General features: G+C 42.0%; 1 protein-coding gene and 1 long non-coding RNA gene across 5 annotated transcripts in view; one reads left to right on the top strand and one right to left on the bottom strand.

The window, feature by feature from the left end:
• The window catches only part of CDK6 (cyclin dependent kinase 6), a 114,353-nt gene extending 90,976 nt beyond the window's left edge, over positions 1–23,377 (top strand). For all 4 annotated transcript variants that reach the window (XM_081931266.1, XM_081931268.1, XM_081931267.1 and 1 more), the window contains exons 6-8: positions 1,746–1,796; positions 10,858–10,993; positions 11,632–23,377. In XM_081931266.1, coding sequence (XP_081787392.1) covers positions 1,746–1,796; positions 10,858–10,993; positions 11,632–11,778 — 334 coding nt within the window. In that variant the 3' untranslated portion in view covers positions 11,779–23,377. The remainder of the gene's footprint in view (positions 1–1,745; positions 1,797–10,857; positions 10,994–11,631) is intronic.
• On the bottom strand, positions 15,805–26,737 carry LOC309381014. Its single transcript, XR_014173259.1, has 3 exons — positions 26,666–26,737; positions 24,778–24,845; positions 15,805–15,887 (listed from the first exon to the last, which is right to left on the bottom strand). It is a non-coding gene; the product is annotated as an uncharacterized lncRNA (long non-coding RNA).
• Between the last annotated feature and the right edge of the window lie 3 nt (positions 26,738–26,740).

Genomic DNA, 26,740 nt, shown 5'->3' on the forward strand with positions numbered 1-26,740 from the left:
GTTAAGAAAACTGTGTTTTGTTTTGTTTTGTTTTGTTTTGTTTTGTTGTTTTGTTTTGTTTCAGTTGTCATATTACCATCATTCCTCATTGTGTTGCTGTTGGTTTCCACAGTTCAGGAAGGTTGAGCTTGGAGCTGTTGCTTCAGTAATAAACCTGTTCAGACGGAGAGCTTATCAGAGGAGCTGGAGGTTCCACCCCTTCCTGGTCCTTTGTCAGGACTTGACTTACACATGCTTCTCCCATCTCTCAAGTAGCTAGTTGAGAACTTTGCTGGTGGCATTGAAGCTCCTGCCTGGAGTGTCACCTCTTCCAATCCTGTGGCCCTGGGGGGTGATTGGCAGGGTGTCTGATGGTGGGGCAGGAACCAAGGCAAGCAGTATTGAGACCTCTGGTCCTGGGGTGAGAATGTCGGGATCAGACGGCTGTTCACGGAGGGAGGGGGAAATAAAAATAGAGAAAAGCCAACCCCACTGCTGTCTGTTTAATTCACCCTCCTAGTAACCTGGGATGTTTTTTTTTACAGACCACAGAATAGAACCACACACATCTTGGCAAATAAAAGCAGTTGTTCCTCAATAAAAATGTTATAAATTCTTCCATCTTACAATTCTGTAGTGAGTCGCTTACATAGTCATTGGACTGTGGTGGGTTTAAAAAAAAAGAATGCTGTTATGGAGTTCCTGTCATTTCCTTGAAGGTGACAAAAATATTGGAAGGTTGACGACCACAAGCAGACATTTTAATTGGGTGACATGAGTGAATTTGCAACGCTCTTTCGAAAATATTTGATGCTGGATTGTGGAGAAAGTAAGAACATCACGAGAGGCAGCTACCATCTTAGCTGGCTATACTGTACTAACAATGACAGAATCCAGATATTTGTGTTTGGAAGTTATTTCTCTTGGTTTTCATCTCTGGCTTCCAGCCCAGAATTTGAGGCTGCTGTATTGGCAGTTCTAGAGGGTCCCACGTGGCTCTCCGTAGTGTATTTGGATTAGAAATGGGAGGTCTTGTTTTTCTCCTAAACACTAGTTTCCCTTTCCTATTGTACATACTTGGTGGATTTTGTCATGCTGTGAGGTGGTTTCCAATGAGTTAATCTGTTGAAAATGCTTTGATACTCATGCCTGGCTCAGGATGAGTCATTCTTAAGGAACTAAGTATAAGGCTTGCAAAAATAGGCTTTCTACCTTTAATGCATGTGGCTTCCTTGTTGCAGAAGACATAAATAGGTTCCTCATATTCACAATTAATTTTGTTTCTATTGTTTGGATAAGGAATAGCCCTGACATTGGCTTGTACATGGAATGTAGCTCTACTCATTTCAAATGCACAACTTATGGAGTTGCTGTCAGTGGCACTATTAAACCCAAAGCATTTGTTTTAGTCTTATGAGACACGCATAGAGCTTCTTTTTAAAAAGACTTTTCAGCTCTCACTTGGGAGAAAAATATTATGTTGGAAATGGTTTGGGAAGAGTGGATTCTAACAACCAGCTTTTTCTCTCTCAGTGAGCATTGATTTTCACAGTCTCCAAGTGGTGGGAAGCAACTGAACTGTCTGAAGGGTCCAACAAACCCCACAGCTAGCATATGTTGGATGGATTTCAAAATGTATTCTTTTGGTTGGTCAGACACTGAAGAAGCTAAAGCAGCCAAGACTGGGAAATACATAGGAAAGCTAGATGAAGCATATTTAAAAAAATTACTTCAATTACAGAAGGTGTTTCTGTTTTTCTTTTCAGGGCACTTTTTCGTGGAAACTCGGATGTTGATCAGCTAGGAAAAATCTTTGAGTAAGTAATAGCTTCCTGCATTTTTTCACATAATTAATTTTTAGTGCAATAAGTGCACAGGAATCATTCATCTGTTGCTGAGTCCAGATAGTGCCCTTCTAAATAAAACTTCTATCTTACTTTCCAAGCACTAGATATGCCTTTTTTATAGGAGGGGCAAATCCCTTTCTTCAGATTGACTGCTCTATAGAATGTCACTACAGGAATGTCACCAGTGTCTGTTGGCTATTGTCTTTAATGATGTTGGTGACAGCAATGCAAATCCCCCTCCCTACTTAGTGAAATTCTATTATTTCATTTTTTTAAGAACAAACATGTTAGCAGTCTCTTCCATGTCTGTGTTCCATGAGAAGTGCCACAATTCTGGAATCAAATGTTCATCCTACAATTGTATTGAGTCTTCTTGCTTTTTAATTTCATAAAGTGGCAAGGCTTCCCCCTAGTGCCTTACAATTTCGGGAATTTTTGTACAGTGTATTTCTTTTCTAGGTGTACCCTAACCTGCTATGCAGAGGCAGCACTGGATCATCCATCAAATCTCTTTGCTTTTGTTTCATACTATGGCATAGCTGTGATGTGGTCTCCTTTCTCTTCCTTTCCCATCCATTCTCCTTAACTTGTGTTCCTTGCCTTTTTAGATTGTAAGCCTGAAGGCAATTCCCCCATCTCCGCACTTAAATTGATGTGAGCCAATTGGCCTGCAAAGATGGGTAGATGGGTAGCTGCATACTGGCTGGTCCTTCATCCCTTGTAGCCAGGCCGTCTCCTGTGCATATATTATATAAGGGATGAGAAACCTCCGGCCATCCAGAAGTTGCTGGACTCCAGTTCCTATCAGTCCTAGCCAGCCTCACCAGCAGTCAGGGGTTGGGAAAGTGAAGAGTCCGAGTACATCTGGAAGGCTACAGGTTCCCCATCACTGCTTTATGTGCAGATAATAGTTTGTACCACTGCAGCACCTGGCACTGGAGTACCCAGTCTTGGGACAGTTTACGAAGGATTGCTCCTATTGAATAATAGAAATTCTGGGCTCCTTTGGAAGAAAGGGCAAGATACAATTTTAATAATTAAATTTAATTAATTCCCTTTGGCACTGCAGTGGTCCGCTGCTTGATACCATTGTAGTCAAAATGGGACTTTATTTTATGATACATATTTTAAAGTCCTAATTCTATTTGTTTCCCCTAGTTAAGTCAGTATAGTGTTTTAAAAATTGGTATTGAATGGCAAGTAGCTTCTGCTCTAGTCTGCTACTTAGAGTTCTCCGTTGTTTGGCACAACAACCTGCAGAAATGAAAAGAAAGACTTCCCGATGCCTTTTTAACACACTTTTTAGGAAACCCTTTCTTCAGCTGTGGAAGAATGACCAAGCTATGGATAGCATAGGTCATCAGTCTTGAAGAGCGGCTGCATGCATGAACTGCAGACATGAATGGTAGAGAAGTGATGCTCGGCAAACTCAGGATGGAGAATAAAAACAAACACTGTATTAACAGGGAGCTTAAGCTTCTGCTAGGCATTAGTGTGCAAGCCTCTAAGCACTGACTTCTTCGTTCTCTCCTTTCTGTTTCTTATGCTCATTTTTATGTAGTCTTTCTTACTAGAATGTGCACCAGCCCAGGCAACATGACCGATGGTTGTTTTTAACCATCAAGCAAGGAAGTCTGGGTTGTTGGGGATTGTTTGTTTGTTATAAAATTTATATCCCACCTTTCCTCCCAAAAGAGCCCAGGGTGGCGATATATCACCGGAAATCTTTAAAAATAAAAAAGAGTGGCCCATACATAACATAAACACAGGATATTTTAAAAGTTAAAACATATATGCTCCAGATCCACACATGCAGCAGACTTCTACAGCATGCATCAGATGGGTAGATGCCCACTGAATGCATTGAAGAAAGAGGGTGAAAGGGAGAAAAAGCTCCTGCTCTTTACTGTGCTCATATTCTTCCCATCCTCAGTTTTACATTTTTTATTTCTTACTGTTGACAGTTTAGTAACAGTTTTATTTAAGCGCTATTCTGTATATTCTGTCAGCAATATTCCAGTATATTGAGAAGGCTACAGTATGTTGGGGCACTTTAGTTTAGAGAAAGGTAAGTAAAGGGGGATATAATAGGAGATATCTGAATTTATTGATTATTTATTTAGCATAAAACAATGCATGGTATTGAGGAATTGGATAGAGAACTCATAATAGTAGAACCCGGGGTCCATTCAACAAAACTGAATGTTAGAACATTCAAGACAGATAAAAGGACATTCTTTTCATCTAGTACATGGCTAAACTATGGAAAGCAGCTGCTGCAAGATATAGTGACAGTAACTGGCTTGAATGGCTTCAGATTTGCAGGGGGATAAGGCTACTAATGGATGTGGGTGGTGCTGTGGTCTAAACCACAGAGCCTAGGACTTGTGGATCAGAAGGCCGGCAGTTCAAATCCTCGCAACAGGGTGAGCTCCCGTTGCTCAGTCCCAGCTCCTGCCCACCTAGCAGTTCGAAAGCACATCAAGTGCAAGTAGATAAATAGGTACCGCTCCGGCAGGAAGGTAAACGGCATTTCCGTGCGCTGCTCTGGTTCACCAGAAGCGGCTTAGTCATACTGGCCACGTGACCCGGAAGCTGTCTGCAGACAAACGCCGGATCCCTCAGCCTATAGAACGAGATAAGTGCACAACCCCAGAGTCATCCGTGACTGGACCTTATGGACAGGGGTACCTCTACCTTTTAAGGCTACCAATGGCTACTGGTCTTGATGGCTAGATTTTACCTCCAGTACCATAGGCAGCATGCTTCTGGATGCTTGTTGCTGGAGTATACAAATGGAAGAGTGCTGGGACACTTATGGCCTTTTGTTGTTGGCTTTTTGGCTTCCCATGGGCATATGGTTGGGCAGCTGAACTACAACTCCCATCAGCCCTAGGCAGGCATGGCCAATAGCCAGGGGTGACGGGAGTTGTAATTCAGAAACATCTTGCGAGCCAAAGGTTCCCTACACCTTTGGAAGATCATGGCAAGGGAAGGAAATCTTATTTTCTCCAGACCAATTTATTCAGTTCTGAAAAGCCACTTTTTCAAAGAGCTTTTTAGAAAAGAGTCAAACAGTGCTTTTGCCAAACTTATCACTGTCCAATTTTAAAACTGTATCGTATCTGTTTCTGGAGATTTTTATTTTGGACAACACGATTTCAATAGCTGGTTTTTGTCTTTACCAAGTTGGCTTCCATTTCCTGTGTGCTCTGCCCCACTGTATATGACTCATCAGCATGGCTAATTTGTCATGCCCCTGAATAGCTTTTCCTGCACAGTCTAGAAAAAGTCAGCCCTCAGTGGTTTGGTCTTTTTGGCGCTGGGAATGATCCCTTCAGTTCATTTATATATGGCTTTACTAGATAAAGAATGCTTTGATATGTGCACTGTGCGTTTTTTCATGGCATAAGAAGCATGGCTGCAATCCTTTTTTAAAAAATTAAATAAAGAATACAAATTATTTATGACATTTCTGGTGGGGGAAATGAGCCAGGACATGGCTGAGCAGCCAGAAAACAGCTTTTTCTATTTGTTTCTAGTGGGTGCAATTACCTGTGTGGAAAAGAATTTCCCCATGAATCCGAAAGAGAAAATGCTATGCCAACTTGAGCAGCCACAAGACATTCATTATTGCAAGTCTTCTTGCAGCGGCAGAGAAATGGCCAAGTCTCTGTTCCAGCTGTACTTTACTATTTCTAGCATTTCTCTTGCTTCAGAATAAGCTTAGTAGCACTTTCCTGTTTCCACAACAGGCAGCCCCAAAAATCTAATTGATAGCACAAAGATGCTGCTTGCATCTCCAAGTGGGCACATGCATCACGATTTGTTTTCTGCGGACTGGAGTAGGACCAGGAATGAGCAGAAGATAGATCAGGCTCTAAGTGGGAGATCTCTGGGTGCTTTGAAGTATGTTGACAAGGGTTCCTGAATCGGAGCTGTTTAACAAATATTGATGCTGATGTTTTAATGTTATATTGATTTATATAACCCAGGTTTGATTATGCATTCCTTTTATATTGTACCTCACTCTGGGATCGTTTTAATCAAGGGCAGAGCAGAAACCTTTTAAATAAGTAAATAGTAATGGCGACAACAAAATTAGTCCTCCCCGCTTTCTAAAGAGAGGGGGCAGGAATAGAATTCTCTACAGAAGGACTGTGCCCTTGGTTCAGTTCTGGTGCTCAAAACAAATTTCTGGACTCTGAATAATTTAAATCTAAGTGCTTTTAGCACTTAAGTCTGGTTGGGATACTAGAAAAAAAAGAGTAGATTCTGCAAGTCTAAAGCCTGCCCATCCCTGGAGTATGTTATCCATGGAAATGCTATGCTTACACGGGTGCAATGCATAAAAAGAGGTAAAGCTAAGCATAAGGTAAGAAGCAGCTCCTTTCTCTTTGCAATGGGATATGTGAGAGGAAACAGAGCTTCCACTTTGGTTGTATATATCCACCTCCTTGAGACAAACTGTTGTGTAATGCTTTCTGTGCTGTTTCAACTCCTTGCCCTACAGTTTCCTGCAATGCTTTAAGCGAGAGCCGTTTCTGCCTCGCCTCTCATTGCTCTTTTTGTGATGTTGCTTATAGAACCAAGGGAAGTGCACCAAGTAGTTCAAGAGGTAGCAAGTAGGAGTGGTTGCTGTAATTCCCAGGGTAATTGTAAAGTTCATTTGGGATTATAGAATCCTAGGGCTGGGCTGGACCAAAAGGCTATCTGACCCAACTTCCTGCTGTGATGAAGGACTGTCCCTCCATCCATCTGCTGCTTTCCCATACCTTTTGTTTATTTTTCTCATACATGGGCAGAAGGGCAGCTGAACAACCAAATGCGTTGAGCACCTAGGAAAAGTGTTGTAAAAATACCAGGACTGCAGTCCTGAGCACATTCGAGTGGAAGCAATTTCCATTGCAATCGGTGTTGACATCATCAGTGATGTTGGTTTTCTGGGAAAATTTGAGTGGGAAATTAGAATGCACATTAGGATAATTTGTATAGGGAAATTTGCATGGGAAAATGTTCAGTTTGCATCAGAAAAAAATTATCAGATCCCCTAGAGTGTATTCTGATTTAATATGTTGACGTTACAGTACTTGCATTTAGTAAGCATAGCAAAATAATTAGAAATGGCCAACCTCACTTTATACTGTATTTGCATTTGACAGCCATTCATTGTGACTAATGAACTTATGAAACCTGGAATTTTTCTGAAATAAGCGCTGGAAAGGTGTCCTGCCCACATCACTGGTCATCACTATTTACTACTGTATTTTTTATTTATTTGTAACTAGTTCTCAAGGTGTTGATTCATATATATTTACATGAATTGCAGTTAGGTCATGTGTTTTGTGTATCTGTAAGAAACCGCATGCTATCTATATGTTGACTGCATATCTTGCATTGCCCCACACTTCGGGGATACATGCATGTAGCTGCCATCATGTATGTCAGTCCTGGGAGTGTGATATTGAAAAATAGCAGTTGTGGGAAGCTGAAGTACCGTAACTCACTGTCAGTCACCTAAAAAAATACAGTATATTATGTTATGATGAATAAATGCTAATAATAATAAGTATTCTTATTATTAGGCACTTACTCCGTGTGTGTGTGGTGTGTGTGTGTGTGAAAGGAAGGAAGGAAGGAAGGAAGGAAGGAAGGAAGGAAGGAAGGAAGGAAGGAAGGAAGGAAGGACAGTCCCTGTCTAAAAACTCAAATCTTAATAGGAATGTGAAATACAATACAAAAGGAGAGAAGAATGGAGAGGGAAGAAGAAAACAAATGATAAATAATGGCATCACTCGGCATCCAGTTAATGTATATGCAAATACTTAAGCCTTTATATGGTAAACCTGCTCAACCTCTACTGAAAAATAAAATAATAAACTGATAAAGTATTGGGGTTGTATTCAATTAAGTTTTATTCAGAGAATATTTTTTTTCTGTAAACCGCCCTGACACCTGCGGGTATAGGGTGGTATATAAATTCAATAAATAAAATAATGAAATACCTACTGGAATTAATGACCCTGTTAGCTGTGCCTATGGATTTTAAAGGATCTACTCTGAGTAGGACCAATGCAAACTATTTGTGACATTTCTGGTGGGGAAAATGCATTGCATACAACCTTTGCTCTCCCATTAATTGTGGTTATAGTTTTGTTTCATTTTGTATTGATTTCATTTTTAGTTATTTTCACTTATATCCTGTTCAAAACCTCCCAGAAGTTCACCTGGGCCGCCCAGGCTGCCTCTCTCCTCCGGGCTGGGCTTTAATAAGATACCAGCATCTAGTGTGTTTTGTATCCTCTGGTTTTTTCCTGTGCTTCTTTTGCCTCTCGGCTAATCCTGTTATAAGGACATTCAGTTGATGTTATGTGCCATCCCGGGGTGTTTTTATATTACATTGTGGAGGAATTTTAAATATTACTGGGAAAATTCTGCATTAGTGTAGGTTTGATTTTTAAAAAATAACTGACATAAATAAAGCTGTTATGATAAAGACAGTTGCAACAGAGGAAGTTGAAAGCTATTTTTTTTATTTCTGATTGTACGTTTAATTTGCTAGTAAACCATGCATGCAAGACTTATGAGTTTGCACAACGGTCACAACAAAATCAACCGGCTTATGGGTGGTCTTCAGCACTAGGCGGGATCTGCAAGGTTATCCTTTTTGGGTAGCCAAAATCAGCACTCCTGACACCTGCAGAATCCTCCACCTTGAGATACAGTAGCAGCTTCACCAGACATGCTCACTAAAAGAACGGTTCCTGGGAAACTAGAGCAGTGCTGCCACCTTGTGGCGCAACACAAACATTTCCTTCTTGTTTCCCGGCCTTCCACGTGGCTTTGTGCCTCAAAGGAATACTAAACTCAATTGCAAATGCCAGTTTTGCTTATAATCTGGTATGAAATGACAGCTGAATATCTCAATGAGGTGTCCATCAGGGACCCCTGCTTCCCTTGCTTTCTGCCTGCAGCCCTGTTTTTTAAACCTTCTGCCTTGTCCATTTAATTCCCAACTGCAATCAAACTTATAGGTACAGTATTTGTAACTGCATTTGCCTACATTCCCAGGCAGGGATCCCCCATTCTTCTCTCTCTCTGTTGTTTTTCAACATTGTCTGTTTTGGATTCTAATCTCTTTGGGTACAGACACCTGTATGTTTCCCCTTATGTGGCCATAAGCTGCAATGCCACTGAAAAATAAGAACAGTGATAATAAGCAAACTCTGATATATCCTGATACATGAGGTTTTTCTGGCTGCAGTCCTTTTTTTTTTTAAATAATTTTTATTCATTTTTTAAACACATATAAACACACAAACAAAACAAAAGACAAATACATACACAACATTTAAATCATAATGTTATTCTCATACACCTTCTTTCCTCTGACTTCCCCATACCTCCCTTTCACTGCATCCTTGTTTTACAGTTCTTTAGCAACCCATTGGTCAGTTTATCTACTAGTTCCCTTCTATTAATTATCCTTAAACTTATTAGTTACAGCTGTAATTCTCTGATTCTTACCCCTTGACATCTTAACACTCCTCAATTTTACAACAATTTTTTAGATATATTTTGAATTTCTTCCAGTCCTCTTCCACTGTCTCTTTCCCCTGGTCGCGGATTCTGCCGGTCATCTCTGCCAATCCCATAAAGTCTGTCACCTTTGTCTGCCATTCTTCCAGAGTAGGTAGTTCTTGCATCTTCCAATACTTTGCCAGAAGAATTCTTGCTGCTGTAGTTGCATACATAAAAAATGTCCTATCCTTCTTTGGCACCAATTGGCCAACCATGCCCAAGAGAAAAGCCTCAGGTTTCTTAGAAAACGTCCACTTAAGGACTTTCTTAATTTCATTATAGATCATTTCCCAAAAGGCTTTAATCTTTGGGCAGGTCCACCAAAGGTGGTAAAAGGTTCCTTCAGTCTCATTACATTTCCAGCATTTATTATTGGGCAAATGGTAGATTTTTGCAAGCTTGACTGGGGTCATGTACCACCTGTAAATCATTTTCATTATGTTCTCTTTTAAGGCATTACATGCCGTAAACTTAATACCAGTGGTCCATAACTGTTCGCAGTCAGCGAACCTAATGTCATGACCGATATCCTGTGCCCATTTAATCATAGCTGATTTCACCGTTTCATCCTGTGTATTCCATTTCAACAGCAAGTTATACATTCTAGACAGATTCTTAGTATTGGGTTCTAACAATTCTGTTTCTAACTTTGACCTCTCCTTCTGAAATCCTATTTTCCTGTCCTGCTTAAATGTCTCATTTATCTGATGGTAATGTAACCAATCTCGGACTTTGGACTTTAATTTCTCATAACTCTGAAGTTTAAGCTTCTCACCATCTTGTTCCAGGATTTCACAGTATTTTGGCCATTTAGAATCCATATTAAGTTTTTTCACCGCCTTAGCTTCCATTGGTGACAACCACCTGGGAATTTTACTTTCCAACAAGTCTTTATATTGAATCCAAACATTATATAATGCTTTCCTAACAATATGGTTTTTGAAACTTTTATACACCTTTGCCTTGTTTTTCTGGCTGCAGTCCTAACCCACTAGCCTTGGAGTGATCCCCATTGAATTATAATTGGATTTTGCTTTTTAACTTTGGGAGTAGAGGGTGGAGGATTTTGGGGGGCACAGCTGGCTCAGCCACTAGGCAGACTGAATCAGCTGCTTCAGGCAGCAGAAGCCCCCAAGGCGACAGCCCTGCGGACACCCCACCTGCTCCAGCACAGAAGCGGTGCTGGCGTCAGCTGAAATCGTGTGAGGTCTTGCTGAGTTTGCGAGATCTCACATGATTAGCATCAGCTGCATCAGCGATGGCACCAGTTTGGGGGAAGTGTGCTTTAGAGGGACAGTGCCAGGATGTGGCACAAAGTGCATTTTTCAAGTGGATGAGATATGTCATCAGATAGTGAAAAAGAAGCGCAGGGGTGTGAATGAAGCAGTAAGTAGCGGTGCTTTTCTTGGAGCTAAATGCCTGATTCTTTCTTCCTTTCTTCCTTGCACAGTGCAATTGGGCTTCCTAAAGAAGAGGACTGGCCCAGTGACGTTGCCCTCCCAAGGAATGCTTTTCCTGCTAGAGATCCACAGCCCATTGAGCTTTTCGTAACGGATATTGATGAACTAGGCAAAGACTTGCTGCTTGTAAGTGTCTGCTCCACTGAAGCTTTAGAAACTAGCTGCTGCCAGTATCACGTGACCCAAACAAAAAGCAATATGCTTTATACCTCGGGTTAAGAACTTAATTCGTTCTGGAGGTCCGTTCTTAACCTGAAACTGTTCTTAACCTGAGGTACCACTTTAGCTAATGGGGCCTCCAGCTGCCGCCACGCCGCCAGAGCACAATTTCTGGTCTCATCCTGAAGCAAAGTTCTTAACCTGAGGTACTATTTCTGGGTTAGCGGAGTCTGTAACCTGAAACGTCTTTAACCCGAGGTACCACTGTATATGAAATTAATAGGAGTAGTGGTGATGGGTGCAAATGTCAGAACCTCTGATTATATCTTTTTAAAAATATCTATAAATGAAGTGTGTTAAAATCTTTTCTGCTCATTTTGGATATTAATAATTATAGTGTTTCTCTCTCTCATGGTAGATTGCGGCTGGGTTGGAAGCAAGGGCACAAAACCTCAGTTTTCCCATTATTTTCCTTTAATCGGAATAAAGGAACTGCTGCCATTCTGTGCTAAGCTTTTAAGGGACAGTATCATAAGATGAACCTTGCTGTTGTCTTAGACTCCACTTCTAATTTGTAATTGTTGTCTCATTTTCCCTACATACAGAAATGTTTGGCATTCAACCCCACAAAGAGAATATCAGCTTACGATGCCTTATCTCACCCTTATTTTCATGATCTGGAGAAATGCAAGGAGAATACAGACTCTGATTTGTCATCCCTTCAAAACTCCACTGAGATGACTACACCATAAGGCTGCTTGAGGTCCAACTTACAGATGAACAAAATGTAGATGATAAGGTCACCATTGAGGGTAAAAAAACCATAGCTGTCTGACTGAAGGTTATTCCCCAGAGGCTCTATGCGTTGTCTGAGTGCTTCTTCCGGATGATGACCTGCTTCTCCTCGGAAAATGACCAAGTTGCCTTCATCAAAGCAAATGCAAGAGTCAAGGTTTCCAATGACTCCCTCTGTGGCTTGATGTTTGTTTAGTTGACCTGAGGATCACCAGGTGAAGAGAAGCTGCTGACCAGTTTTTGCTGCCATTTTCTTCTTCCTTACATTGAATGGTGCCGTCGTGGATTAGAGAAATCCAGTCTCACTACCAAAACCTGACTTAACCTCGGTGTCTAGGTGCTGAAGTCTGATTCGGTACTCCTTTGGAGTTAACGGTGATAGTCTGTTTGCTTTGCTTAAAAAAAAAATGATTTCAGAAAATTACTTCCTTAAAAGCAATATTTAAAAGAATGACATTGAAAATACTGAACCTCTATACAGCCTGCAGTTAAGAGAAATGTGTACAAACACATCTGGCTATTGTAATCACACAGGAATGTCCTTCCCTGATAGGAAACATGAGATGATAATTACAGCATTTTGTTGCTACTCATAATAACTTGTGTCTCTAGCTTAATGCACAAGGGTATTATTAACAAGATTGTGCACATATGGAAAAGGGAAAAGGTGGGGTTTCTTTTTAAAAAAAGAATGTGAGGATCACTTCTCTAGTCTGCTGATGTTATTATGTCAGTCATCGCAAAGTGTAACTTCTTTATTCATCCTTTCATGATACTGCTGTACATCTTCAGCAGTGATACATTTCCGACATCTATCATGCCCAGTTAACATACTTAAATGGGTATACGAAAAACCAAGTGTTCCTTTAGTATTACCTCCATATTATTTTCAGCGAACAATGAAAAGCACGTGCTGAAATGTTTTCCCTGTCTTTGGAGAACAAATCTGACTTCACAATCCTATTGTCACTTACCTGGAAGTAAGATTCATTGAACTCAGTGGGACTTACTTTTGAACTGACAGGTATAGGGTTATAGTGCAAGGATGCAATCCTGTGTGCTTTTTCCTGGGAGTAAGCTACATTGAGCACAGTGGGACTGACTTCCGAGGAAGCATGCATAGGATTGTGTTGTTAGGAGGCTACAGCATTGCTTAACATACAAACACTGAACGCCTTACCCACAATAAACCTCAGGGACTGGAGTGCACGAATTGTCCCTGCATATCAACCTCAGATCCTTTACATTTCATGTAATTTAGGATAGTTTATTTTTCTACACCGTGAAGCGGGAGGAGCCCTTCTGAATCACCGTTTAGATTGATCGCTTTGCTCTGCTTTCTCTGACAAACACGCCAGCCAGCTTTATTCAGTAATTCACCTAGCTGCCTTATCACAAATACTTTAAATGTTACATTAAATTTTGTATATATTTTAGTTTTAAGGGTTTTTGTTTTTTTAAAAAAATAGAATTTTAAAAAGAAAATTTATTTTTGTAGTATGGTTTTGATGAAATATTTTTAATCCAAGAGAGAAAGATGTACTCCTAGCCTGGTTCTACTGTAGTGATCCAGATGTAACTCTAGGGAAATACTGCCCAAATATGTTACAGCTGTAACAACAGCAACAACCAGAGGGATAGGTGCTGTTGGAAATAACTGATGGCTAGTACTGTTAACACACACAATAATTATTGCTGTGCTAACCCATCCTTTTGTTTTTGTTTTTGTCGTTTCAATTTACTGGGGGCCGAACTCTATGGGACAATTGGGTAGTTCTGTCCTTGGGTGCAATTTTCTCCCAGGGGACAGGCTGACCAGTACTAGACCCCTAGCATGGGGACAGGTGGCTTTAACCCTTTGCATTCCCAATCTGGAGTGGGGCTCTCCCCCCACCCACCCACCCACCAAATCTGTTTAAATGGGACCTTTCTTTGCAATGCAAATTACAAGTGCAGGGAAGCCCGATCCAGATCAGAATGAGAGCACATAGGGTTAAAGCCCGCTAGCCCCATGCTTGGTTGCCAGTCAGAATAGGGAGGCCAGCACTGGATATGAGGATCTATACTCAAGGGCAGAACTATGCTGGTAAGGTCACTTGTAATTTGTCCCTGAACTGTATCAGCCACTCTTTTGTCCTTGCATGTTCACTTGTAGGAGATTCCTCCAACATTTGCTGGTGCATTCTCCATGCAGCAGCAGGGAAATGGAAGGATGTTGGTGTGCAAAAGTTCTCCAACACAGTAGACTTTCCCCCCAGGTGCTGCTGCTCATCCTTTGCCCTAAAGCCTCAAATGAAGTGTAGAGAAAGCTTTCTTTTGGGTGTGCCCTGAGCATCGCATGGCACAAAAGGTTTGCTTTAGGTGCAGTGTGTAGCTTCACTTTGCATGCTTAATTTTCCTGGTCTTTAAGTAGTGGGCACGTAGATGCCCAGTCAGAGCAAGGGGAGGTGATGACCCTTTTCTACCACCAACATCCCATGGTGTGATCCTGACTAAAATTGCCCCCTCGGCCCCCATTGCTTTTTTGGGCACAAGGGAAGGTGCTATTGGCACAAACAACAACTGTGCGGTGGGGTTTTGATTTTACTCAATATCACATTGCAAGAGTAAAGGGGTAAAAAAAATCCCCACTGTAGGCCTGATCACGCCCTGCCCCATACAGATGGCATTCAGAACTATAAAAAATTAAGCTCCCGGGACCAAACTATCCTTTCATATGTCCCACTGATGCAATTGGAGAGGTGTGAAATTATTCTGAGTGCTGCCACTAGGTGGTGCACATTTCCAGAATTTTGAAGGAAGCATCCCTTTTTTATGTTCCTATAAGCCAAAGGTCTATGATCAAAACACCTTTTACAAAAATCAATCAATGTATGTAGCCATGAGTGCCACTATCTCTATGATACTGTTTTTCTTATCTCTGAAAAAAATGTTATCTGCATACAGCCCAAATTAGCACTTTCCAGGACCTGTAATTTTTCCGTAATCGAAGTACACCTGCATCTGGGAAGGACTATTGGGGGTGCACTGTAAAAAAATAAAGAATGCTATGCTATGGAAGTTTTCTGCCACTTAACAACACATCTAAAAGTTAATTTCCAGAAGCTGAAATCATCCATTTGTCATAGTATCCATAGCAGCATGTCACTAAAACTTAACCTGCTAATAGTTGATTTATGTTAGTCACAGGGCATAGCGATGTCATGACTTTAGGTCATGTCAAGTCCCACCATCTCACAGTTAATACATGCAAAAGCACCTTGTGTGACGGGTCGCCAACCTCAGTCTCTTTCTAGTCTGCTCAAATTGCTGCCATGTTTGAGGTGTAACCAAGCTGCCTAAGAGGGGATTGGGGAGACACCATAGCTCAGGGACAGAGGACGATCTTTCCATATGGAGAGTCTCTGGTCCAGTCTCTGGCAACTCTGGAGAGCACTGCCAGCCAACATAGATGGGAGCAGGTTAAATAGACAAATAGCCTGACCTGGTATAAAGCTGTTTCCTGGGTCCCTGATTAGAGAAGGAACCTTTCCATACTTCCCAGTGTACCCCTGGTTACTGGCATATTAATCCTGTCATTCAGCTGCTTATATTTTTGTTTGACTATCCCCTTTAAAAGTGTGTGTCCCGTCCCGTCCCGTCCCCCCGCCCCCCCCCCCCGCAATACCAGGTGCCACAAAATATGTTATGGACCTCTGTAAGCTTTGGGATATGTAACTTTGTGCATATCTGTTCATTCAGCACAGGAATGGAACTATAAATGTTTAGGGCACCTCTGCATAGGAAGCTCTCCTGCCTCCAGTTAAAATCTTTGGCCCCAATCCAGAGAGCCCCTCTAGAACGCACAAGGGCTTGGGGTGACCAGTGGGGCTCCTTGCTTTTTCCACTTCTGGCAGCAGTTCCTTATGCTGCACTGGAAGGTTCCCTGGTGTCTTAGGATCAGTTTTTCAGGCAGTTGTGATGAGATGGAAAGGAATCAGCCCCCCTTGCTGTACACGCCAAGCCCACCAAACAGCTCTCTGGATTGGGATCTATAGCACCAAAGCGGGTGTTCAGGAGGAGTCTTCTGTGGGAAAAGAAAAATACTTTGCAGGATAGGACATCCCTGTGAACCCAGACCGTTCAATAAATTTTGTGGGATATTGCATCAGCTACATACTTCTTGCCATTTGCCATGCAGGTGGGATAGGTCAACACAGGCTCTGACTACTTAAGCATGTGCAGTGTGCAATCCGAGGCATAAAGCCCTAGGATATGTTGTACTGTACACCAACATCCTCTGCCCCATTGGAAGGACATACCCTGAAGCTCTCATATCATTTAGTTCAGCTGCTTGGGTTAGCAGAAGTCACAGACTGGCCCTTTGCTTTGTTTGGTGTCATAGATCAGCCTTGTTTGGATTGTCCACCTGCATTTTCATTTGCCAAAATCTATTGTCATGTTGCCTAATGTATTGTGCTCCGTTTCTATATTTATATGAGATACTTGTTTTAGAATAATGTTTTATTTGTACAAAGGACAAATCTCTTGGCTGCTAGAAACAATGCCTATTTTAAAAGGTGGAATAATTAGATATGCTGTGATAGTCTTCTAGTTAAAAGATAACGTCTCCCTGCAAACTTACAAACATTATCAGGACTTCTATATAGATACATACCGGTCATAAAATGCGCATTATGCTTTAAAAGGTCAGGCATTTTAACTGCGTTTGCTGTGTTAAACGAAAGTGAATACAAAAGCATGCAGTGCTTTTGCGGTGTCTGCTACGTGAAACCTTTCTAATTAGTATCGTTCTGTTTGAACTGAAGTTTGGGTGAGATTCGCTAGTACAATATGTGGATCAGAAATTCTCTACCAGTACTTTCTGTCAGATGTTCTCTCATATTCTGCTTTTGGACAGGGTGTTAATTAGTTCCATCCCACCCCACTCAATTTCATTGACTGGTATTGGGACATAATTTCAGGTATTCTATATCTGTAGAGATACAATGTTGAGACCAGAGCTTTGGAAGGCAGTGGACATTGTCCACAGTAGGTATACCTAGAGAATGGGTGGCTAGCCTGTGTCCTTTGTCTGCCTCCAGATATTGGACTTAAGTCCCCATCAAGCCTGGCCAGTGGACAGGGATAATGGGACTTGTAGCTGAGCAGCATGTGGAAGGCTACAGGTTAGCCACCCTTGACCTAGACCTCTATAAAATTAATAAGATTTTAGCACATAGCTCTGTGCTTGTGTTGCTTGTTCCCTCTGCATTCTGCCCAATGTTGCCAACTTCCCTTGTTCATAATATTGTTCAGCATATTGCCACAAATTCTTGCAAATGTGTGGTTCAGTGAGAATCAGCAGTTCAGTGAGGTTCAGCCGTTTCCTAGCATATAACATTCCAAACTTTCATTGTCAGCAAAGGGCTCTTCGCAAAATGGCTACTTCTGTCCAACCCATTTTTATCAAAATGTAGGGGGAAGACTATTCTTGGGGTACCCTCCGATTACAGGTTCTAGTCCATGAATATTTAAGTTGCGAATTCCCAGCAATGTACCTTTTTGCCATTTTTATTCATTTGCTCTGAACCGATGGGGTTCAAACAATTGCAAAGGTCCTCTTTTATGAGTCAATGAGAACTGCTGGCTTTGTGATGACTTCAAGAGAGGTAAATTCTCACACGTTTTTGAGATTTTGCTCTGTAGTGGTCACTTGCTATTCCTGCTACTGAATTTGGTCAAGCACTTTAATCTTAAGTACAACTACAACCCACTGAAACCCCTTTAAAAAAACCATTCCTCACACTAGCATGAAGCCACGCCTCTTAGTATTTATATTGTGAACAACATAATGTAGAAAAGTGCATGGAGGTCGTGCAGGGAAATTATATAACCTGTTTAGGCATAAACAATATTGTGCATGTCCTGTTAGTACTGAGCTATGGGTAGCCAAGCATGTGGGCAAATGAAAGTAGAAGTCCCATCACGACTGAGGCTAGAGTTGTGATGGTGCACTGGGGCAAATCCCATAGGAGGACCTAGGCAGAACGTAGAAAGCAAGAGCCATAGAAATGTAGCACAGCAGAGGTATAGCTGAGCATAGTTTGGGGAACAGTTCACCTGAAGAAGACTGGGCAAGATTGGGTAGGAGCAACAAGCAGGCAGATGAGGAAGCTAGAAGACTGGCAGGCAGAGAGACCCAAGAATAGTGACAAAAATTGCCTTAGGAGGAGAGCTACAAAGCCACATAGCAGAGCCAGAATTTGGTTGTTGTCAAATCAAAGAGAGCCCTGACCAGGAAGCAACTGAAATCAATGAGGGTCAGGAGGAACTGATGGGCTGCCTGCAAGGACCCATGCTGGAACCTTGGAAGAGAAAAATTGGCTCACCACAGGAGCAAGGAAAGGAGGGTCGCCAGCATGGACAGCTGCCTTATTCTGAGTCAGACCATTGGTGCATCCAGCTCTGTATTGCCTACACTGACCCAGCAGTGCCTTTATGCATTTCAGACAATGGTCTGTTCCAGCCATCCTTGGGAGACGCTGGAGATTGGAACAAAGCAGACTCTCCACCACTGAGCTATAGCCCTTCCCCAAGTACAATAATGAGAAACATACAAGGTATTGTGCAGACAAGCTGCATTTATTACTTAATCACTTGTTCCCAATGTATTTGGGTTGCTTTTCCTCGAGGGGATTTATCCAGCAGTTAGCCTATACATACGGCATCTCTTGCATGCAGAGGGGTGCTGTGTCTCCAAACATGATTTCTGTCGCTTCCAATGGGTCGCCACAAGGAGCACCAATGCACACTTTGGGAAATTAGTTAATTCTTGACAATTAGCAGAAGAGGTAAAGTAGGAGTGAGGGGAGCCATTGCATGTCCAAGCAAGCGTACAAGAACTCCATATAACTTTGGAGGAACTCATTTATAAAAACTTAAAAGTAGCCAAGTAAGCAAAAACCTTGGGTAAACCTTCATTAGGATAGAGCAGGATTTTAGAAAGTTTTGAAAGCTAATGATTAACGGATGCTAAGGCTATGGGAAATTGTGGTGCTAATGGGAAAAAGACTGTATTTCTGTACTGCATGCAGAAGGTCCCAAATTCAGTCTCGGGTATCTTCATTTGAAAGAATTGTAGGTGGTTGAACAAGGAAAGAGACTGCCTAAGAACCTGCAGAGCAGCTGTATTTCTAAGGCAATGAATGCAAAAACCGTATGGTAAGAGACTGAATCCATGGGCATGACTTGTTCAAACTATTTTTTTATATAAGCTCTGGATCTAGTAACAAAAGTGATTCCATAGCAATTTACCTTTCTTGCGCACTGTGACATGATAACTTTAAAAGTATTTCACAACATGGAATCAAAACCCAGGGACACTTCCACATTAATACAAGTTGTGTGTTGGAACTTTCATACAGAGGGGTTCGTTTTTCCTCGCTGTAAAAGCATAATGGCATCCTAGATTAAGGCTGCAGTTCTAACCCTCCCTCACCTGGGAGTAAGCATGATTAGGCTCACCTGTAGGTTATGTTTTTAAACCTACTTGCACTGTGTCTAGCACAATGTATAAGTTAATGGAAGGTACCAATGAATAGTCTTGACTGGTGCTGTTCAGCATTTCGAGCGTTTTCATAAGGCACTTTAGAATGAGCTTGTCCAAAGCCATTTCAGGTCAAACCTGAAACACATAAGGTGTTCAGTTCTCTCATTAACCTGGTTTTTGCATTTGCAGGAGGAAATCCTGTTTTCCCTGGAGCGAGGGAAAGGAACCTGTCACCCTCCAGATGTTGCTTTCCTAACTATTGGCCATGCTGGCTGGGACTGATTGGAGTTCAAGTGCAACAATATCTGGAGGGCCACAGGCTCCCACCCCTCCACACCTTGTTCAGAGCCCAGATGCTAACAGCATACCCTGGTAGGTTCTGATATACAGCAAGATGAGTATTGGTGCAGCAGTAGAGGCAACACGTTGCATGCAGAAGGTCCCAAATTCAGTCTCGGGTATCTTCATTTGAAAGAACCGTAGGTGGTGGTTGAACAAGAAAGAGTCTGCCTAAGAACCTGCAGAGCAGCTGCCGGCCAGAGTAGACCATCCTGGGCTAGATGCGCTAATGGTCTGCAGCAGAATAAGGCACCTTTGTAAGTTCCTAACAAATTGTTCTCCTAGCTAAAAAGGAAAGCACTTAAAGGCCTGCCTAAGCCTTGGAGGGCCACTTTGATGGTGGAGTCAGCAGCAGAGAGGCCAGGGCCCTGACTCGCCACCCTGCAAAGTGGCCTCCTTACAAATCCTGTTGCCACTGACTGGTAATCACATAGTACCATTCAGGAGGGCTGAATTTATATGGGGGGGGGGGCTTGCATTTTTAAATAATAATGATTTATCCCATGCTCTTTAGATCTACTAGGACAGGGGTTGCTCTCCAGATGTTGTCAGGCTCCAACTCGCATTTGTCCAGCAACATGTGGAAGGTCACAGTTTTTCCACTTTTTATTCTTCTGATCCAGTACTGCTTTTTATTTTTGAATGATGTGTTCACCTTAGCAAGATCAAATACCAACTGAGGTCCCCATTTTCTCCACATATTTGGCGTGGCCTTCCTGAAGAGCCATCGGTAATAATCTGTTCTCCTTGACTCTGCATCTCATGCTGTGTCCCTCAATGCCATATTGTAGTGGTCTACCTAAAATGCCTTCCCCTTCAGCCATTCCACCTTTGCTTTTGCCACATATTGATGACAGAATAGCGTATATGGTGGGGAACACCTGCATTCCACCTCAGCCGCCTGCTGTTTAGACCCTGTTATAATATCCCCCTCCTGCTAAAGAGAGTTGTGTGAAAGGCTGTGTGTCTGGGTTCACTGTGTAAACACAGAAGGTTGGTGCCTGGGGCAGAATTTGCCCTGTGAACCTGAGCATTCATATAATATATATATATGTAAAAATCATCGCTTCAAAGACCTGTTTTATAACTTGAAATCCAGAATGTGGGGAATGAATATGGTGCATTCTCTTAGAATCAAAACACGTTTTCATTTGTACATGTGCCATTGAGTAGTTATTATTATTATTATTATTATTATTATTATTATTATTATTATTATTTAGTCATGTATTTTTATTTCCTCACAAGTTAATATTCCTTCAGTCCTAGGGCCTGAACATGCAAATATACAAGAGCGGTATAATTTGTCGCCTGCAATTAAGCTAAATGCTTCAGTTGGTTTCAGCTGTGGTCCCAAGTACAGCTCCATCGTAATCAGTGGGATTTAACTTCTGTGCAATAGCCTTAATCCAATGGTTCTAATGGAAGTCTAGAACGTCATGGTCATGGAGTTTCACATCTAAGCACAAGGAGATCACTCTGTACATGACAAGAATCTCCTGTCCATGCATGGATCCCTTCATGGAAGAGAACGGGAAGGTTCTGCACATGGACTGTGTCCCCTGGTTCTAAACTCTGGGTGCTCGGATGTGTAAGCAGAGCTCCCATGTAAATGGATCTCCCCATTCACTTGAATAGATGGGAGCAGCACTGGGCTATCCTATTAAGGCGAACTGATAAGATTATGTGTGCATGTAGAGTTCCCATGCTTCAGTTAGACTAATGGAGTGATCCTAAAACTTACTGTCCCAAATAAATGTTTTTGATTGAGCATCCCAAGTACCATGATACAAAATGCAGCTGTATCCATTTTTGGCAGACAGATATGCCAGTGCAAATATTGGTGGCAGGGCTACAAATCATCCTACTAAAGTCAATTCCTCTAGCTCAGCTGGCTTGGGCTGTTACAGAAATAGAATAACATCTCAATCCTCAACCCATTTATCCCCAAGTAGTTTCATTTACATTTCTTGAAGCCAACTGACTTTTCTACAGGATCATTGCAGTGCAAGTCATTTCAAGACGACAGTTGCAAGGTCTCGACCCTAAGCATAGTTGCTCTTCAACATCTTCCATTGAAACCAATGAGATTTACTTGGGAATAAGTGTGTTTACAATTGCAAGGGAGTGTTTGCAGTCTCAGGTTCCTGGTTCGTAACTGACTGATGCAGTGAGGACACATGGTTAGTAACAGCACTTGGACCCAATTGTTGGGGTCAACATTTGTTGAAAAGATGGACATTTATATCCAAGTTATTTTATCTGCAATGTAAATGATGGCTATTTTAATTGATGTGTGCTTTTCTTTACTAAAATGGATACTACTATTGGCTTCTCAGAGTTAAAAACAAGTGTAGTATATTACTAGCCTTTTTAGGGAACGTGTCAGTAGCTGCAAGTGTAGAAGGTCTGTGCTTTTACAATATAGGTTGCCTTAGAATGTTTTAGATATGCAAGCTGCTAATCTGATTGTAGGGACTAAATGTTAGACAGGATATAAAGTACATAATCTGAGTGAGCCGCATAGTATAATATTTGCATTTTGCAACTGAAGAGAGAAAGCTTATTGGACGTAGTATTTTTTAGGTCTCATTAGTTTGTTTTGGGTTTGTTTTTTTAATGTATGTAAACTTGAAAGTTTTGGTAAAGCGAAATGTACATGTAGAACAGTAGAGTGGAAACGGATCGTGCTGGAAATTAAAATTAGAAGAAAAGAGCTTGATTTATTTTCTGTGTTTTGGTTTGACATTGTCACTAGAAACTAGTCAGCGACGGATACCTAAAGCCGTTTCACTGATTTCTTGTCATTAGAGTAAGCCTTAGGTATCATTGTACATAAAGGTTTTTGTAACAGAAGGAGAGAGGGCCGTTGTGATTGGATCCTGCTTACAGGCTTCCCACAGGCACCTGTGGGAAAAGGATGCTGGACTAAATGGGCCACTGGCCTGATCCACCAGGCTCTTGTTATGTTCTCTTAACTATGACTTACAAAGTATTCTGTGTTTATCGATAGGATTGCCAGCTTACCACAAAAGCTTTGACTAGCCTGCTCCCATTTCTTTATTAGTGGCATGATTTGCTGAAATCAGCAAATGACCCCTTTCTCAGCACTGAGATGAACATTATCACTGGCTAATGCTTGTAGATCAAGCCGCTGATTAAAATGCTGGCAACCTAATTGTTGAACCATAAATGAAAGCCACAGAGCTAGAAGTAAATATTGGCATCTGGATATGAAAGTCTGCATTTCAAAAGTACCGTTTTCATGGTTTAGGCTTAGTTGCAAGAGTTCATGCCTACCAAAATATTGATTCATTATGTGTATCCTTGTATAGGCGAATGGCTGGGGGAACATATTATGGTGACATTTGCTGTTAAATAGTTTTATCTTTATTTTTGTGATATTCTTTACCAAGATACTAATCATTGTAAATTAGGGGGGGGTGTTAAACTAGCAAGTGTCAAAATGGGAGTTTTTGGGTCATTCTCAAACAAATATTAAGTGTACTTTGAACTTGATGCCATGAATAATTTCCTGTAACTCTGCAATGCAGCAGGGACTCATCATATTCTGAGAGACATCTTTTTGTAAGGGATGCTGTTTTAAAATTTGAAATACCTGTGAATTTATAAAAGCCTTGGTGTACAATGTTATGGTGTTTTTAAAAAAAAACAGATTAACATCACCTGGTTCCTGTGATTTATTATTATTATTTTTCACTAGTAGATGCTCCCTATCAACTTTAGTGCAATCTGTCTAAACTAAAAGCAATGTAATATAAATGTGGTCTTCAACATGGTATCTCTTAAAATAAATCAGAGAAATTTCCTGACAGCTGGGGGGGGGGGACCAAAATCTAGATGCAAGTATGGTGAACTTGCCGGACTCCAACTCCCATCAGCCTGATGGTCAGGGATGATGGGAGCCATAGTCCAGCAAAATAGAATTGTAGAGTTGGAAGTGACCCCAGAGGATCATCTAGTCCTTCCCCTGCAATGCAGGAATCTCAACTGAAGCATCCATGACAGATGGCCATCCTACCTCCACTTGAAAACATCTGGAGAAGCACAGGTTCCCTGGCCCTCACCTAGATAATTTTAGAATATGATCTGAACAAGGGTGAGCACCAGTTTAAAAATTGTGAGCCTGGTGCTCATCTTGTGTAAACAAATGAAGTGAGTGACCCTATGAGCCTCAGCAGTGCATGGGATACAATGGGGAGGTCACAGAGCCGGCATGTGTCTCCTTGTGAGAGTTATTCACAGCCTCCTGAGAAAAATCTTAAAGATGGAAAGGTTAAACTTGAGATTCTCGGTGCAACGTGTGGAGAAATAATGCTTTTCAATTGCAAGCAGGCAGAGCCTGACAGTTGTTTTCATGTGCCAAGCTTATTTCATGTGCAACAGCTCACGTCTCTGTGCTGCTGCAGCTAATGAAAACCATTAGATAGGAGTCAGTGGAACTGTAGCAATTGACACGAATAACTAGACTATCCTAGCCAAGGCACTCTATGTAAAACTCCCATGTACGATTTCATCCCACACAGTTAAATGTTTAACTAACTGAAAGCTGCGTGACTTGCAGCAGGAGGGAGCCTTTTTCAGCCTGAGGCCTGCATCCCTCATAAGCAACTTTCTGGAGGCCGCATGCCAGTGGAAGGAGAGACCAGAGACAAAAATGGGTACAGCAGTGGATATGACTCTTTCCTTTGTACAGTTGACTACGTTCCACCCCTGTAAAGGCCAGTGGTTTGAATACACACACACACACACACACACACACCTTCACCGTCCATTCAGGAAAGCAATATGTATTATCACATTTTAAGGACACATTCCAGGCTGACAAAAGCATTCAAGGAAGGCCTGTGAGGGACATGACCTGAAGAGAGGAGAGCCAGTTAGAAAGGCTTCCCTTGTGCTTGACATGCCCCACTCCTGACCTAACAACATAATATGAGCTCACTGTTCATACTTAGTACTTCAGCCACATCTGGTTTTAAAATCTATTTCCCTAGACACTCTCAAGCCTACCTGGACTACAGTTTTCTTTTCAAAAATGTGTGAATTCCACGTGCTTACTCACTGCTGGTTAAAATGGTTTGTGCTTCTCATTGAGCTTGTCCTGATCTTCTTTGGATCATTGCACATACACTGAAAAACATCATCATGATATATCTCATACTCCTTTTATATGTTCTGGTTTTCCAATATCCAGTTACAAACAGTAGCAGTGGGGTATACATAATACACTATGGACTCCTCCAGACCACCTGTTTGTTCAGCATTCATCCCAATTTGAGTGTGCAAAGCTTTCATACGTGTTTATACTACACCCAGTGTTTACTGAGCTTTCCTTCTGATTTGTTTATGGGATGAATGCAGTGCTTTTTTCTGGGGGTACTCAAAGGTACACAGTACCGACACTTTTTTCCCTAGAAGAAAAGCACTGGTTATATTGCAATGAACATTCATACTGATTTGGACGGCCAATAATGGTGGTGAGCAGGCACACACGCATGCACACACACACACACACACACACCATACATTTAAATCTATCTGACACCACTTGGATAGATGGATAGCCATGGATTCCTCTCAAACATTTCTGGGAGCTGTTTTTTAAGGGTGCTGAGAGTTGTTAGGAGACGCCTATTCCTCTCAGAGATCCAATTCACAGGGAACTCAGAGAACTGTAGTTCTGTGGGGAAACTGGGGACTCCCAACAACTCTCAGCACCCTTAAGAACCTACAGAATTCTTTGGGGGAAGCCCTGACTATTTAAAGTGGTATCACAGAGATTTAAAGTTATGGTGTGGATGTGCCCAAGATGTTAAGAGAGATTGTGGCCTACTGTAGGTGCCCTAAGCTGGCCTGTTTTCCTCAGAGGCAGTGGAAAAACACTTCTGTTGTCAGTTTTGAAGTAAGATTCAAACTGTCAATCTGATCAGTTTTGTTTTTTCCCATATGGAAAGTGGGGGGGGGGGCAGAGAGGCATCATCTTTTCATTTGGCTCAGGCAGCAAAGGCTGCCTTTGATAGGCCCTACTTATTTTACTCGTCTCTGCAGACATCCCTATCCCCTGCCAATTTGTAGTTTGCAGCTTCCAAATCATTCCTCTGGCTGTACTTTTTACTCCATGCATACAGTATTGCTAGGCTTGCAGCCTCCAGAGCGGCCTGCGGGCTGCGACTGACAAGAGCCTAGCCCACGGGTAGGCAAACTAAGGCCCAGGGGCCGGATCTGGCCCAATTGCCTTCTAAATCCAGCCCGCGGACAGTCCGGGAATCAGCGTGTTTTTACATGAGTAGAATGCGTGCTTTTATTTAAAATGCATCTCTGGGTTATTTGTGAGGCATAGGAATTCATTCATATATATTCCACAATATATAAAATATAGTCCACAAGGTCTGAGGGACAGTGGAACGGCCCCCTGCTGAAAAAGTTTGCTGACCCCTGCTCTAGCCTAAAACATGGGGAGAGCAGCAGGTTGGGAGAAGGCTAGCCTATGTTGCCTAGGACCCTCTTAAGGGAAGACCCCGCTGGCTTGCTCTGCAGTCGCTGCAGGCCCTCTGAAACTCTTCCCCCCCCCCCCCGACGCTGCAACAGGGAGTGTGTTTTTCCTAGACCTGGAGATGTATCCTGACGGCAGCACCCAGATTTGTTCCCCATATTGGGGTATGGACACAATCGGGTGCATGAAGCGCAAGCGAGGGGGCTGCAATGTGGAAATCCCTTAAGTGGGTGGGGGCGAGGAACATCTGAAGCGGATAGGAGGGAGGAGAGTGTGTTTCCTCCTCTCCCTTAAGCAGTTGCATTATTCCATATATATTTTTCCTTCATGCTCCCTTTCTCCCACGCCCGCCCGCCATCCCCTCTCTTGCAATTAGTTCTTTCTGACGAAAGGTAAATGCACCGCACAAATGTGACGCGGCCTGACCCTGCCTCAATCTGAGGCTCTTTTTATGCACCTTTACAGACACCCCTTTCCAAACCAGACTGCTGTTTTTGCTTGCAGAATCAGTCTTTGCTCACAAGTGCAACGA

The sequence above is a fragment of the Podarcis melisellensis genome (genome assembly GCF_964234715.1).
Source record: "Podarcis melisellensis genome assembly, chromosome: 12".
NCBI lineage: Eukaryota > Metazoa > Chordata > Lepidosauria > Squamata > Lacertidae > Podarcis > Podarcis melisellensis.